We start from the raw sequence: 14,594 nt of genomic DNA, 5'->3' as shown, positions 1-14,594 counted from the left end.
GCCACCTTTTCATGCGACCACACAGCATGGCAGTCCGGCCCCGCCCCCCATGATAACATTGTAACCATCTCTGCCATAAAGTCTTGTCCAAGATGTGTTTGAGTACGTATTAATGTACACGTTAATGTCATGCATCTATATAGACTTATTTTCAAAATCCGTTACCTCGGAGGGATCTGAGAGACTTTGTTTCAGCTTCTTTGCCGTAAATTTAGCAAATTAGATGAATTTGGCTCCACTCACTGGTTGAGACAGCAGAGTTTCAAGGTTTTTTTGTAGTGAATTGTGATTAATTAAAAACTGAATTGTAAGATTTAGGCAGAGATAACTTGAGATGTAAATGAAATCTCAAATTCACTTCCTGTATCCAGCGTGTCTGTTTTAGTCTATTTCCTGCAATTTAATTTTTATCTCGCTGTGTAGTGAATAAACGGTTTAGACTTGTCTCCATTGCTTAGTTTGTTCTTTGTAGACTAACCAATGTATCCTACTGCTTTCAGAGAACCGCTAAACAGGCCAAAGAGAGAAGTCGCAGTAAGAAGCTTTCCATGGCATCGAAGTACGGCTCGGACATCACCAAATTCTTTTCCAAGGTTTAACATAGTTTCCATTGTTCTTGTATTGTCATTGTCTGTGTGATTTGTTAATCACCCTTTTTTTTCCTCATTAATAATTTTTTTCCTCATTTTGCACAAAACAATATTTTCAAGGCCATTTTCCATGTTTTTATAACACTACGATTTTATTAATAAAATCAGCCAATTAATTCTGATTGCTTGTGTTTCTCAACCAGTAAATGGTCATGTTTTAAGCCATAATACAGTGAAAAATAAAACCAAGATCACGGATGAACACATATCATTTCCTGTAGGGCAAATCCTCCTTTGCAAAAATTGAAAATGATTATTGTGCATCTTGCTTTAATATGTCTAATGTAATTATAAATAATAATGAGAAACTATTGGTACTAAGGGCTCTGCTCAGATGAGCTTACAATATCGCCAGCATATTCTTCAGCGCTGTACAATGGGAATGCAAAGAGACAATTGAAGGGTCCCCTGTTCAGCTGAGCTTACAATCGGAATGCAGTGTTCCAGTTAGTTCCGTGTACTCTGTTTATGAAGAGGTGATGGATGAAAGTCCGCATTATCTGGTGTGACAGATCCAGGAAGGGTCCGTGGATGCTGTATTGTTATATCACCATCCTGTACTGGGCTTATACAGCAGGCAGAACCGGTGGGGTTTCACACTCTCTATATCTACTGCAATCTGATTGCTCCCAGCAATTACAAAGACAGGGTTTGTGCGGACAAGGTGACATCCTTTGTAGTGATGGTTAGTTAGATGGGGGTTTTTTTTGTTTGTTTTTTGAGGATTACAACACCCATCAGTCTTAGCCATTTTCATTTTGCATATAAAGAGCTGTGTTTACCTGTGATAAAGCAGTCAGTGGATTGGGAACTTGTCTGCTTTTGCCAGAGTAGGACGTCGCACACAGTTCGCACGGAGTACAATAACCCAGGCTCAACCACTGCTGTCTACTACTGGCTAAACCTCACAGCTGGGAAATGGGTAAAGGCAGTCAGTGCTGCCAGCCGTTCATGGAGATGAACTCTTTAGGATCACAATCTACAGATTTGGTTTAGATCTGTTTAACCCCTGCATTACAAGCAGATATCATTATGATATATATTATCATGATATTGAACAGTTTTAACCTAAAACCTAAAATTCACTTTGTATCCCTGACAGTTCATACTTCAGTTAATAATCTTGATAGTGCACCAAATTCCTTTCTCCATTGCAGGAACTTTAATCCTCGTATGACATCAAAATTCGTTCCATTGCTCTTATTATAATTTAAAAAACATCTTGTAAGACGCCTGGTGAATTGGGCTGCACGTTCCATTTACAGCAATGCCGTCCTACTCCCTTTGTGGTGTGTTCTCTCTGTGTATTAATACATTACATTAAGTATTTAGCCTCTACCTTGGTCTGCCACCAATATTTTCCGATAAGTATATTCTGTCTGAAGAGTATTGTATTGCTTTATCCCTTCTTGTTTCTAGATATATATAGATATAAGATGCAGAAAATGTCTCCCACAGGTATATCCGCAAACGATAATGCAGGTTTATGGATCAATAGGCCATATTATCGTTTGTTGGATACAGTAGAAAGTAGTTATCTGTACATTACCAGAGTATGGGGTTAATTTATATTTTGCATTTATTTTCCATTACAGGTTTTCACAAATGTCCTTTCTGTTATTGCTATATTTTATTGATGCCCTTGCATTGTTTGAACAGAGTTGTTTAAATATGATTAAATCTGAAATAATGTGGATGTTGTTACCGTTAGGGAGGGCAGCACAGTTCTCTCACAGCAGAGAGTTTTTTCATTGCAAATACATTTCGGTGTAATCGCTCATCCATTGCAGGATATAAAGTATCCCCAAAACTGTTTTGAAATAGACAATGATTAGGTCCAGTCTTCAGTTCCAAATGTATCAATACAATTAACACATTAAGAACATCTATGTTCTAAAGGACTTCTCTAGACACTGCATGCTTACTGCCAAACGTAAGGCGTAAAAAAAAAAAAAAGCTATTCCCCAATCCCCCCCAAAAAACACATATAGCATGATTTGTAAAATAGTGTGTGGATGGTATCTAGGTTTGATAACTGCCTCTGTTTGAAACTTGGTCGTTCAAATATAAACCGAGGTTAAACTTAGCCCAGCAAAGACATCTGCTTGCCCGCTTACACACATCCCACGCTATCCAGAACGAGAGATTTTTGTTTTTTTAAGATATCGCAGCAGTGTTTCATGGAGTTTCTGAAGAACAAACCGAACTGGGCGACTTATTGGAAAACAGGACAGGTGTCTAGATGTGAAAAAAGTAAATTTTCCTTTTAACGCACTGATTATAGGATAAACAAACTTGTGCTTTAATTAAGGTACCAACGTGTTCTGCAGTGCAGTACAACAGTTATGTTTCCAGAAGATGAATTCTTCAGGAGTGAAGTTTTATTAAAACAACCTTATTAAATAAATGCATTATGAGCAGTCAAAGTATAAATTCTCCATAACGATAGTCAATACAAATTCTATTTTACCCCCACTCCATCCAGCCTGTAGAAGGGGTTAATAAAGGATGCAGTTATTTCAGACAAAAGATGTGAAGTGACCACCGCTGTCACCTTATTTCCTCCGTGACCAGCCCCAAACTACGAGTTCAATGCTAAGAATATAATGAATTCAAAGAAACGGGCCAGCGTTCGTTGCCAAGCTAAAGTAGATCTTCCCAATTAAATCTGACACTCTGTATAAATTGCATGCAACAGTTCACACCCCTGCAAAGCAATCACCTATTGCTGGCTCCTTCTCAAGCTCTTAGACTCCAATGTACAAGGTGTTGAGATTTCTGAACCGGAACTTGACATGAATTCCGTTTCATCAACTTTCAATATATTTACCACTTTTTGTGCTTTGCTTTGCAGATACATATTAACACTTTCATGGCAAGCATTATTGTTTTGTGGGAATTAATTACTAAACTACACATTTTGAAACACTAAAAATTCTAAATTTTATCATGTGTATCATGCAATTATATTTTTCCAGAGTGTGTGAATTGTTATTGGTTTTACAAATATTCATTATATTTCACCTTATTGCTCTTTTCATTTAAAACTCTGGGATTTACCTGCAGTTTTTGACTGATCTCTAAATGTAGGCTTATCCCATTCCAGATAGTTATGCCAACCCCAGCTCCTGGGATATCAGAGCTTTACTGCAGCAGGCCCAAATACCAGTATCTGATAAGTAGACCTAGTCCACAGCCTAAATAATGGTCTGCCAGACTAATCTCCTTCGCAAATTATCCTCTAACATGTTGTATTCTTGTTATGCCCAGTCAGAGGCTTGATGTTGCAGTTCATTATTAAATTACTGATTATTGCTCTCCATATACTAAGTACAGTAAGTACAAAAACTATACGCTAAGAATTCAAAATTGTATTTCTAGCAGTATAGTGCCCCCCTCGCTTCCCCTATAGGTGGAGTAAACCCTGCAAGGTAATTATCGCAGTTTCTCAATAACTGCAATAATTACATTGCAGGGTTAAAGCGGCAGGGACACTGCACCCAGACCATGTCAATGAGCTGAAGTGGTCTTGGTGCTTACAGTGTCCCTTTAGCTGCTTCGAGAAGCGACCTCTTATTTTACTTTATTTTCCGTAAATTGTGGTGCTTATAATTGCATATATGTTTGAAACATTTATATTGAACTGCCACAAAACATAACAAATATTTTAATTTACAAAAAAAATGTTGTAAAATATATAATGGAAGTTTGTATTGTGAAGGGTGACTTGGTTTTAAATATAAACATTGTATCTCACCTCTGTAATTCTGCAACTGCTCCTCAGTACACTCATACCCCTCTGTGTATAGCAGAGTTTTGAGACATTGCAGGGTCAAATTACAGACCTGTCAGTTACATTGATTTACTGGGTCCATGTACGTTTTGGGCAGAATAACCCCCAACTACTCGTTACATCTATCATGGCATTTCAATATGTAAAATAATGCAACTTGGCTTCTAATTTGGTCCTTCCATCACCATTTTTACTGGTAATGTTTTACATATTGAATTTTAGTGGAGAATGTAATTAGTTTGTGTCCTACTACTACTTTAAAGACGGTAGATTTGTATTCAGCTGCGTCTTCCAAGTACAGTACAATAATTCTCTCCGTGTATACCTTTGTCAAGTATTTGGAGACCTTATAGGATCAAATTTGACATGTTTGAGTTCTTCCCAGAGACACTATACGTGTCACCACATTGACCTGTATCCATAGTTGGTCCTTTTTCTAACCTTGTCTATATCTAACCATAGATAACCCGAACTAAACCTAATTATCTCTAACAATTACCAGTTTAGTAGATTGGCCTACAAGCTGAATGATAATCTTAGCTGGCCAAAGTGATTGACTCCCAGAGTGACCGGGTAGCCTGTCGTGGACTAGTGATGGTAGCCAGCATGCACTCCTGCAGTGATTGACTATCACAGCCACTACAGGTGTATTTAACACTGCAATGTAAACATTACAGTTTCTACAAAATTAGCAGTGTTTTACATTGAGCTGCAGTGCTCTGGGTGACTATAGTGTCCCTTTTAACACTGCCAGACAGCTGTCCCAGCAGACATAGGTATTAAGGTGTTAATATTTAGGGTAGGAGGTGCAGAATTGAGAAGCCCTTCTAGGATGGTCCTTAAAATAAAAAATTTTAATTTACCACTAAAAAGGCTCTATACTACAGGACTCCATTAAGAAGCATTCTCTGTGCTTATGACACATTTGCTTCTGAAATCCTAAACCTCTTACAATCCAGACAGGGAGGAGTACGATTTTAAGACGTCTGCTTTACAGTATTGTTTGTACTGTGTGTGGGTTTTTTTTTTTCCTTTTCTTTTTTTTGAAGGCATAATATTGCTTCGGCTTATTGAGACCCAGTTGCCATGTGTATTGCATTCATATTGTAAAATAACATTTCTTATTGTCTGCTTGTTTCCTTGGGGGGCTGTGTGAGTTTTCTCCACGCAGACTGAAAAATCACACAATCCTTTACAGCTATTCACACACTGGCAGATTGTGGGGCTTTATTCACTGAGTGCCAAATTACAGAATTCAGACTAAAATAACCTGTGACTATAGCAGATTTGGAGATTATTTTTTATTTCTTTTTCCAAATCGGCAATTTTTTTGCCTTGTTTTTGCAATTCACATTTTGAATCGCAACGAATAGCTGTGAGTAAACCATATTTGTTTTTGTTTTGCATTCTGATTTTAAATAGGTGGGGTTTTTTGTGTGCACGGGTTTATATTGTTGGTCCCTCTGGTATGAGAGGAGTTAAATTGAGAATTATTACTTAAAGCACCAATTTAAGCTTTAAGATATATATTTCTGAAGTTGTTTCCATGGCAGCGCACACCATAAGGTTATATCTGTCACTAGCTCCGGGAAAAAAACAGCAGGGGGCCATTTATTAGTCCACCTAACGTTGTACGTCGATCACTGCATTTTTACTCATCCGTTCATCTGGGGGAGATGTCTGATTCTAATGCTAGCATCAGATATGATGCTTGTTCCCGTTAAATTACATTGCTGTAGACCAGGCATAGGCAATCTTTGGCACTCCAGATGTTTTGGACTACACCTCCCATGATGCTTTGCCAGCATTATGAGTGTCAGAGCCTTATGGGGGAGTGCCGAAGGTTGCATACCTCTGCTGCAGACCGTACATTTAAAGGAGGGCTACTAAAATGGCGTAGAGATAGCAGCTGAAATGTGCATGGCTTAGAGATATTTAAACATAGAAGAAGTTACAAACTTGGAAAAAAAATGTGATATGCAGCAAGAGACAAAAATATAAAATGTTATCACAAATTGTTGTTTTACTTTTATAGTAAGAGTATTGAAAGCATAAAATGGCACCTATTAATGCAGGCATGATAAGCCACGAAATGCATTCACCAATAAAATGACTATTCTGTAAATACCCCCCGCTAGTTAGTTTTAAAGTTTTGCTGCAATTCACCATTTTGTAAAGCTACCTTGTGATTTTAACAATCAAACTGTATATTCTTGTTGGAAATGTTGGCGCTACAACTTAAGGAGCAATGGCTAACACTGCTTCCCAGGTGTTCACAAACACTATTCGCTTACACCATTTAAATAGGTCTGTAACCTATTTTATTAGGTAATCACTTGATAATTCGAGGTCAATTTCTCTATATATGTGCATATATATTATTTTTTTAACCTTTTCATGGACAGCGAAGACAAACCATTGTCTGGAAATCTGTTCATAAACAGGACGATACATAGGACACGAGGTCACACATTTAGACTGGAAGAAAGGAGATTTAGTGTAAGGCAAATTAAAGTATTTAAAAATATATTTTTTTACAGTAAGAACAAGAAGGATGTGGAATTCTATATCTGAAGGTGATTTTATCAGTCTGTACCAATGTTTAAAAAGCAACTGGATGGCTGGATGGCAAAAACATAATATTCAGATATATAATTTTAATGTGCAATAACTTCATGATCGAAGGAGAGATCTGACTGCCATTATAGGGTCAAGAAAGCAGTCAAACATGTGGATCCCTGAGAGTCCTTGTGTATCCTCAGTTGAAACATAAAGGATGGCAAAAGGTTTCCGATGTAGACATCAATATCCACTATTACCATATTGTAATGAACTGAGTTTGTAGATGCCTTAGATGAGTACGTGTTAGATTTTACATCTCTATTTATGTATTTGGCATTTCCCTATGCACCACGAATTTGCATTTTAACTAGTGTGTGTGTAATGAATGCTGCAGCTAGACTGATTATCCTCTCCTGCCACTCCTCTCCCCTCTGTCAGTCCTTACATTGGCTTCCTGTATCCTATGGGAGTCAATTCAAGGTACTAATCCATACCTATAAAGCACTAACCAATTCTACCCCCTCCTATATCTCTTCACAAATCCATAGGTGTGCCCCTTCTCGGTCTCTCTGCTCTTCCCATGACCTTCTCCTATCTGCTGCTCGTACCCGTATGGCCAACTCACGCTTGCAGGACTTCTCGCGGGCGGCTCCTTTCCTTTGGAATAGCCTGCCTGCCGCCATCAGACTCTCCCCTAGTCTTCAGTCATTTAAAAAGTGCCTCAAAACCCATCTCTTTAGCAAGGCTTATGGCCTCCCAGAGTAACCTCTACATGAGTACCTGTTTCTTGCTCTCTCCTAAAGAGCAGCACTCTATTCTCTCCTCCAGCTCTGCTTCACTCCACCTTGTTTGATTGCTTCCTCCTGTCCTGTTGTTTTACACCCCACTTCCTATAGACTGTAAACCTGTTTGAGCATGGCCCTCTTCAACCTTGTTCCTGTAAGTTTTTGTAATGTCTCATTTATTGTTAAATCTCCCCCTTTGATAATATTGTAAAGCGCTACGGAATATGCTGGTGCTATATAAATACCAGTAATAATAATTGTAGTTAGTGTGTATTATATCAGCACTGCCTTTCCCAATACAATAGAGACCAGATAATTAAGTTATGTAAAATGTTATCCCATGTTAATTATATTACATTGAAGAATGTGTCCCCGAGCCAGATGTTCGCCTGAAGTGTGGGTTGTCCCATACATAATTTGGGTCCCTGATAAACTGGCTTAAAATAATCTATATTATATTATATTATAATCCGCATTGAGTGTACAACAGAGAGTTAGAGTATATTCTTTGTTTCAAACAAAATATCATTGTTTTTCCATGTTTGAGCTCACTACGTATATTTTTCCCGTACAGCTTGCTAGATTAGATCGTTTTCATCTTTCTGTACCTAAATTAATACTGAGAAAACATATGACGAATGCATTTAATAGAAAATTACTTCAAATGGTAATATAAAAAAAATCATTTAAATACGACTTCCAACGTGTGTAATAAACTCTGACACTAATTTGAACCATTTATCAACCCCATGAGCACTGTGCCATAAAGATTTATTTGTAGCATTTGTACAATACAATAAAATATCTAACACAATTTTACTCCTACAAAGCAGATAACATTTCTCTAAAAAAAACTGCAGCAATTACTAAAAGACTAGAAACAAAAATGATAAAGAAAATATTACATAGTTATATCTTAGGCGCTCGGTGTTAGTTTTACATCTAAATATTTTTCTGCCAGTTACAAGAGTATTTTACATTTACACCAAACTAGATCAGGAAAAAATTATCTTAAACACTCCAGATTCCATCACCTAAGTGCATGCATGGACATGGGCCTCTAGCTAAGAATGTATGTAAAATTAAATGGACGCAGAGAGAGAAGAAATACATCAGATCCGGATTTATTTTGTTTTTATTGATTATTTTTTGCATGTTACCTCGTGGGTGGTTTGTGCAAACATCTACCAATAATTTAATTTCCTTGTCTTTAACATGAAAATAGGAGAGGTACGTTGATCTGCTTGTATTCCTCCAAACGCTGGATTTTAGTGTAAGCCAATGACGCAGCATGCACAACAGAACCATTAAATGGACATTTCAAATAAACAGGAAAAACACAAACTTCTCCATTTATTTCCATGAGACATAAGCCAGCTTACAACTTCATACATGTGGGAAGCCAGGTATTGTCTGGGATATCCAAACCAGGTCCTGGGTGACAATAAGGGCACGGGAGACTGATCACAACTCTTGGGAACCCGCTTATGGAAATTCACAGGCACGAATTGTCATTTTTACAGTGTTTAATGCACTTTTTATGTAGATATCATATTGGTAAAAGCTACCCTTTAATGATTACTGCATGTTTCAGCACACTTAAGGTTTTGTTTTTTTAAATTAAAACACACGTGAATGTAGTAGCATTTTTTTTAGTGAAATACTTACAAATGGATTTAAAGGGACACTATAGTCACCGGAACCACTACAAGGTAATTTCCCTTGATGCTTAGTAACTCTAGTGGCAACCAACATTCAGCATCTCTATGAGGAGATGCTGATTAGCATAGCGTTTTGCTGTGCATGTGCAATAGTCATTGGGTTGCTAACATCATCAAAATTGATGATCTCAGCCATGGAGGCCGCCCTGCTGCATCGAGACTGGTGTGACAATCGAAAGGATATGTTAAACCTTTTAACTCCACAGAGAGGCTGGCCAGTCACCTAAATATTTACTCCAGCACTACAGTGATAGAAATACATTCTCAGACATCCTATAATAAAATTAATGATGGTGTATTCTAACTACCAATGGCTGAAGTACTTAAATGATAAAGTTTGCTGCCCCTTTTCAGTGTAGCTATATCTTTGGATTTTCCGTAGTGTTGTACATTTTTAATATAAAGCATCTCTGACCCAGAACCTCATTTTACAGCTTCTCTGTACAGTACAGGATAGTCTGAAATTATACATCTATCACGAGTATTTACTAAAATGGGAATTCACAGTGCAATTCAAATTGAGGGACAAATCCTCCAAGTCAGCTAGTCTTACATTTTTGTTACTTCCGCCTAAACGTTACAGGCTTAATTGCTAAAGTGAATATTCAAAGTATGTGTCTGCTTTCTTTTATCCAATTACAACTGACAATATCCATTTTTATTATCGTTAAAATTGAAAATGTTATCTATAAATAATGCCCGGATCTAGTAATGCTAGATAGAAAATAAAATAAAAAAAACAGGAGTTTGGTAAAGTAGTCCTAATAATGGCTTATAATACTGAATTCTGAATATTCATAAACAATTTGTTTTACAGGTTTATTGATGGTTAGAAGAACAATGTTTTAATCTGGTGGGGTGGGAGGAAGGTGGAATTGGCAGAAATTTTCCAAAACCCCAAATTACCTAACAAAGGAGGAGACGTATAGAGACTTATAGGTGATGTGCCCCCACCCCTTAGAAAAGGTTAAAACTTATCTTATTGCCAGCTCTCCATGGGTCTGCAGGCACTTGCTCCACCCCAATCTGCCTCTTTGGCTGACATCAACAGAATTAATGATCTCAGCCAATCCAATGCGTTCCCTCAGGGAAAGCATTGGATTGGCTGAGATCGCCAAGGAGACAGGGCAGGGGTGGAACCAAACACCACCCTAGCCAATCAGTATCTCATGAGAACAAGGAGACATTGAATGGCAGTGCTGCACAACTGGAGGAGTCTCTAGGCTTTAATGTAAACACTGCCATTTGAATGAAAAGACTGTTTACTGCAAAAAACTTGCAGGGACTGAGGATATGGCTTGTATATGTATGTTGCTGCCCACCTAACTATTTGATATTAATTACACCGTGTTCTTTGACTTATTACTGAGGATATTCACCAGAACAACTACATTAAGCTGTAGTTGTTTTGGTGACTATAGTGTCCCTTTAAGTTTGAGGCCAGAGGAGCCAAACGAACAGCATAGTTGAATTGGAGAATTTTTACAGTTTGCCTATTTTGACCTTAAATTTAAAAATCACTTTGAAGTCTCACTTTATTTATTATACAGTATAAGCCTGTTTATGTAAGACTTCATAATGAGTTATCCATCTGATGATTGCATATTCACACTGAGCAACAAGAGCTCTGAGAGCTAGAAGTAGGATTTGGCTGCATGAGCAATTTGTTCCATGCCCCCAGTGCTCGGAGTCTGTCATAGCAGTAAATCTAATTTGGATAATAAATTATAAAGAATAACAGTGATCGTGGTATTTTGAGAGTCCCTATCTGTAATTTTTGTGGACTGTTGGAATAGATCATAAGATACAATCAACAGGTAAAAAAAAAAAGATGATGCAAAATCAGGTCTAGTTATCAGCTTGCAAATTATACTTTTGCTGTGTGGTTGAAAAATGGCTCCCAGTTTATCAGATGGCAAGAAATCTCCCACCTAGTATCTTCCCACATAGAAATGTCTAACAGTAAAATGCTACTTACATTGATAGTGTCATCTTAGGATAACTGATTCCTAATTTGAAATAAAAAAAACACAAACCATGTTCCATTCAATCTGCATCATTACCTTTAAATTTGTTTCTTAACCAATACGTTGTACATCACGTGCATATGCTGCATGTATTTGTGGACAATTTTAAAGGTTTTGTCATAATAAATGAAACTGAATAATTAGCAGAGTAAAAACATTGCATACTTTCTGTGGATTTCACGGGAATGTGTAAATAATTCAGTGTTGAACTGTAAATGACTTGATAGAAGTGTGACAAGTCATTGTGATCAGGTGTAACAGCAAATCCCTTCTATGTAGGAACAATAAAATCACAATCGTGTTCTAGATTTCAACTTTAAAATTCTCAGCTCGTGCCTGGCCTGCTCATTCTGTATCTTCTGACAGTCACTCTCAAAAATAAATGTAAACTTTACAGAGACAGTAATGCAGCCAATCACAACACAGCTTTGACTTCCTAAGGAAGATAGGAGAGAAAAAAAAAAAAAAACTCCCTTCTTGCACTTCTTTTAAATGCAGAGCAGTGATTCCTATAACATTTACATGCCTAGTTAAACTAATCTGCACGTGCCATTTCATCGGAACATAATACAGAATTACTGACGTTTCAACAACTTGTTATAAATAGATTTGTCTTAAAACAATAACTGGGGCATATACGATTATTCTTCAAAGCAGGAATTCATTTTTTTTAACCCCCTCCCCAGTATGGAGATCTTTTAAGTTTTCTTTATGCAGAATAAGGAGTCGCAGTACACTAGTTATACATTAAGTTATTTTGGATATTCTAATAAGTAGATTAAAAATGATAAATCAAGCAACAAGATTGACAGGCACCAAATTAAATAGTGACAGGGGAGGAGGAGGGCAAATAACTGGATGGGTAATACCTTTTGCAACGGTTTTTAAAGCTAATGAAAGAAAAGAAAAACCCACACTGTCTTTGGCGTTTACCCGGATGGCGATTGTGTTACATTTATCGGACTGAAACCCTGTCAGGCTTATTGAATAATTAATAAAGTATTTCAGTGTCTGCCAGTGAACCTGAAAAATGAGGTTGGTGTGACAAACAGCGGTAATTATTTTCACTATATGGGGACAGTGTTTGTCACTGGCCTAGGGGCACAAGAGTTGGTTTATATTTTATCACTTGTTTGGTAGATTTTTTTTTTTTTTTTTTTTTTTGAGTGATCGGATGTTGAATAAGCTCGATCTTCCAACACTTTGATGAAAATGAGTGTCTGGGAATCCGAAGGTTAGAAGAAGGATGTGTCAGAGGAGAACGCTCCTGCCAGTCTGAAATCGTCCTTGGTGAGAACACTATACATTCGCTGGGGTAGAGCTTTGGAATATGGTGCTGGTCTAGGTACGGTGAAACGCAAGATGACTTCACGTCCAGCTGGAGCAGGAAAATCTGACCCTGACACCTGCCTACGGTCATCTGATGAACTGGGTCTTTTAGGGTCTTCAACAGGAGCCATTGTTGCAGCCTAAGCAAAAAACAAGTGGTTAAACAAAAAACTGAAAGGGCTGGAGTATGACAGTTCAATAAATGTGCGGCTAAGGGGGCCTTAGCTGAATGAGTTCCGAGAGTGAAACTACTCCGCATTCAGACTTGGCAGAAGTAGACAGATTAATACAATCAATGAGAGAACACATTCATATTGTCAGCTGTTATACATCACAAAAGATCACTCTACTGCACAAACTGCAAAATGCTTAGGAAATCTTACAGCGTAATCCTTCATTATCAGCCCTCCCCTGACGCAACACTGTTAGTTGTTAGTAAATGTGTTTGTTAGAAAATAAAATAAATGGTATTTTGGGGTTAGTACAGACACTTCTGCAGGTCAGGAGGGGAGTCATTCTCTACAAATTTACAATCTGTTTTTGTGTGAGAGGAAATGAGGTGGAAATGATGGTGGTTACCTCATCAGAAGATTCAGTCAGCTTGAGGAAAGGTGAGAAAGGAGACGGAGGTAAAGACAAACAAAATCAAGTCTACGAATGATTACGAAAGGGTTAGACAAAGATTTTAGTACATGTAACATGCCATGGTTCCACATTCACACAGGAGTTAAAACTTGTAGGAAAGATAAATAAACAAAACGTTACAGAGAATAGATTTTTGTAAAAAATTAATCCTCAACATCAGGGCTCAAAATTTCAACTGTAAACCTACCAGCCTGGACTGAACATTTCTGCTATAAAAACACATTGTTTCCAATGCAAGGAGTGTGAGAGAGAGTGTGAGTGAGTGAGAGTGAGTGTGAGTGTGAGAGAGAGTGTGAGTGAGTGAGAGTGAGAGTGAGAGAGATGATGTGGATGATGTGTCAGAGAGAGTGCATGAGTGTGTGTGAAGGATGAGTGTAGTTCCTTTCCACGTTATTGATCCCATTCCACCACCTGAAAAGTCATCTGGTGGAGTGTGGTCTGACATTTTACTGCAAGTTTTGTTTAAAAGTCACGCCCCCCCCCCTTATAAGTTTTAACTATGACACTTTTCAATGTTCTCCGTGTAAGTGAAGCGCCCTCATAGCACTTTCAGATCTCCAATTAGTCAGCTCATTTATTTTCCATTTTTGTAGCCACTTCCTGTTTTATCTTTACCAGAGGTTGGTGGCTTCATCCCTGGTGTCTATCATGAACCACACAGACCCCAGTTGTATTACAGATAAGCACAGCTAGTCAGTGGCCCATATTGCAGTAATGCAGGACACCACGTGAGGCCTCATACATTATTGCAGCGCGAATTGCGGTGTTGTGTTTGTCAGAAATAGACTAAACCCAGTTCCATTATTCGTGAAAAGGAAAGTGTAAATTCTGAGCCCTGCTAAACAAGCTAATAAAACTGGTAACTTGTATGGACTCCAAATTCTCCCACAGAAACATTTGTGAAATTGTAAAAAGACATTCAATTTGTGTTAGGTGGAGAGACTCCTTGCTTGCTAGACACATGTGGAAAACACTTTTCTCTGTATAAAAAGTAAAGTCACATAACAGTAGTATTTCCCATTAAACCTGCCCTACACACAGCGGTATAGGATCCAGGTGGGTTCAATGAACCCAGGTGGCAC

At 37.8% G+C, this 14,594-nt stretch overlaps 2 protein-coding genes across 3 annotated transcripts in view; one reads left to right on the top strand and one right to left on the bottom strand.

Moving 5' to 3' along the window:
- The window catches only part of ZRANB3 (zinc finger RANBP2-type containing 3), a 158,620-nt gene extending 157,848 nt beyond the window's left edge, over window positions 1-772 (top strand). Inside the window, exon 21 of the mRNA XM_063429370.1 lies at window positions 501-772. Within this exon, the coding sequence (XP_063285440.1) occupies window positions 501-599 (99 nt within the window). The 3' untranslated portion in view covers window positions 600-772. The remainder of the gene's footprint in view (window positions 1-500) is intronic.
- A 10,784-nt stretch (window positions 773-11,556) lies between these two features.
- RAB3GAP1 (RAB3 GTPase activating protein catalytic subunit 1) overlaps window positions 11,557-14,594 on the bottom strand; it is a 79,686-nt gene continuing 76,648 nt past the window's right edge. The window contains exons 24-25 of one of the 2 annotated variants that reach the window (XM_063429354.1): window positions 13,447-13,467; window positions 11,557-13,007 (exon numbers count right to left, since the gene is read on the bottom strand). In XM_063429354.1, the coding sequence (XP_063285424.1) occupies window positions 12,774-13,007; window positions 13,447-13,467 (255 nt within the window). In that variant the 3' untranslated portion in view covers window positions 11,557-12,773. The remainder of the gene's footprint in view (window positions 13,008-13,446; window positions 13,468-14,594) is intronic. The other variant, XM_063429355.1, reaches the window with a different exon arrangement.

The sequence above is a fragment of the Pelobates fuscus genome, chromosome 8, assembly GCF_036172605.1.
Source record: "Pelobates fuscus isolate aPelFus1 chromosome 8, aPelFus1.pri, whole genome shotgun sequence".
Lineage (NCBI taxonomy): Eukaryota > Metazoa > Chordata > Amphibia > Anura > Pelobatidae > Pelobates > Pelobates fuscus.
The sequence above is the reverse complement of the archived record's forward strand: the minus strand, read 5'-3'. Positions and strand labels throughout refer to the sequence as shown.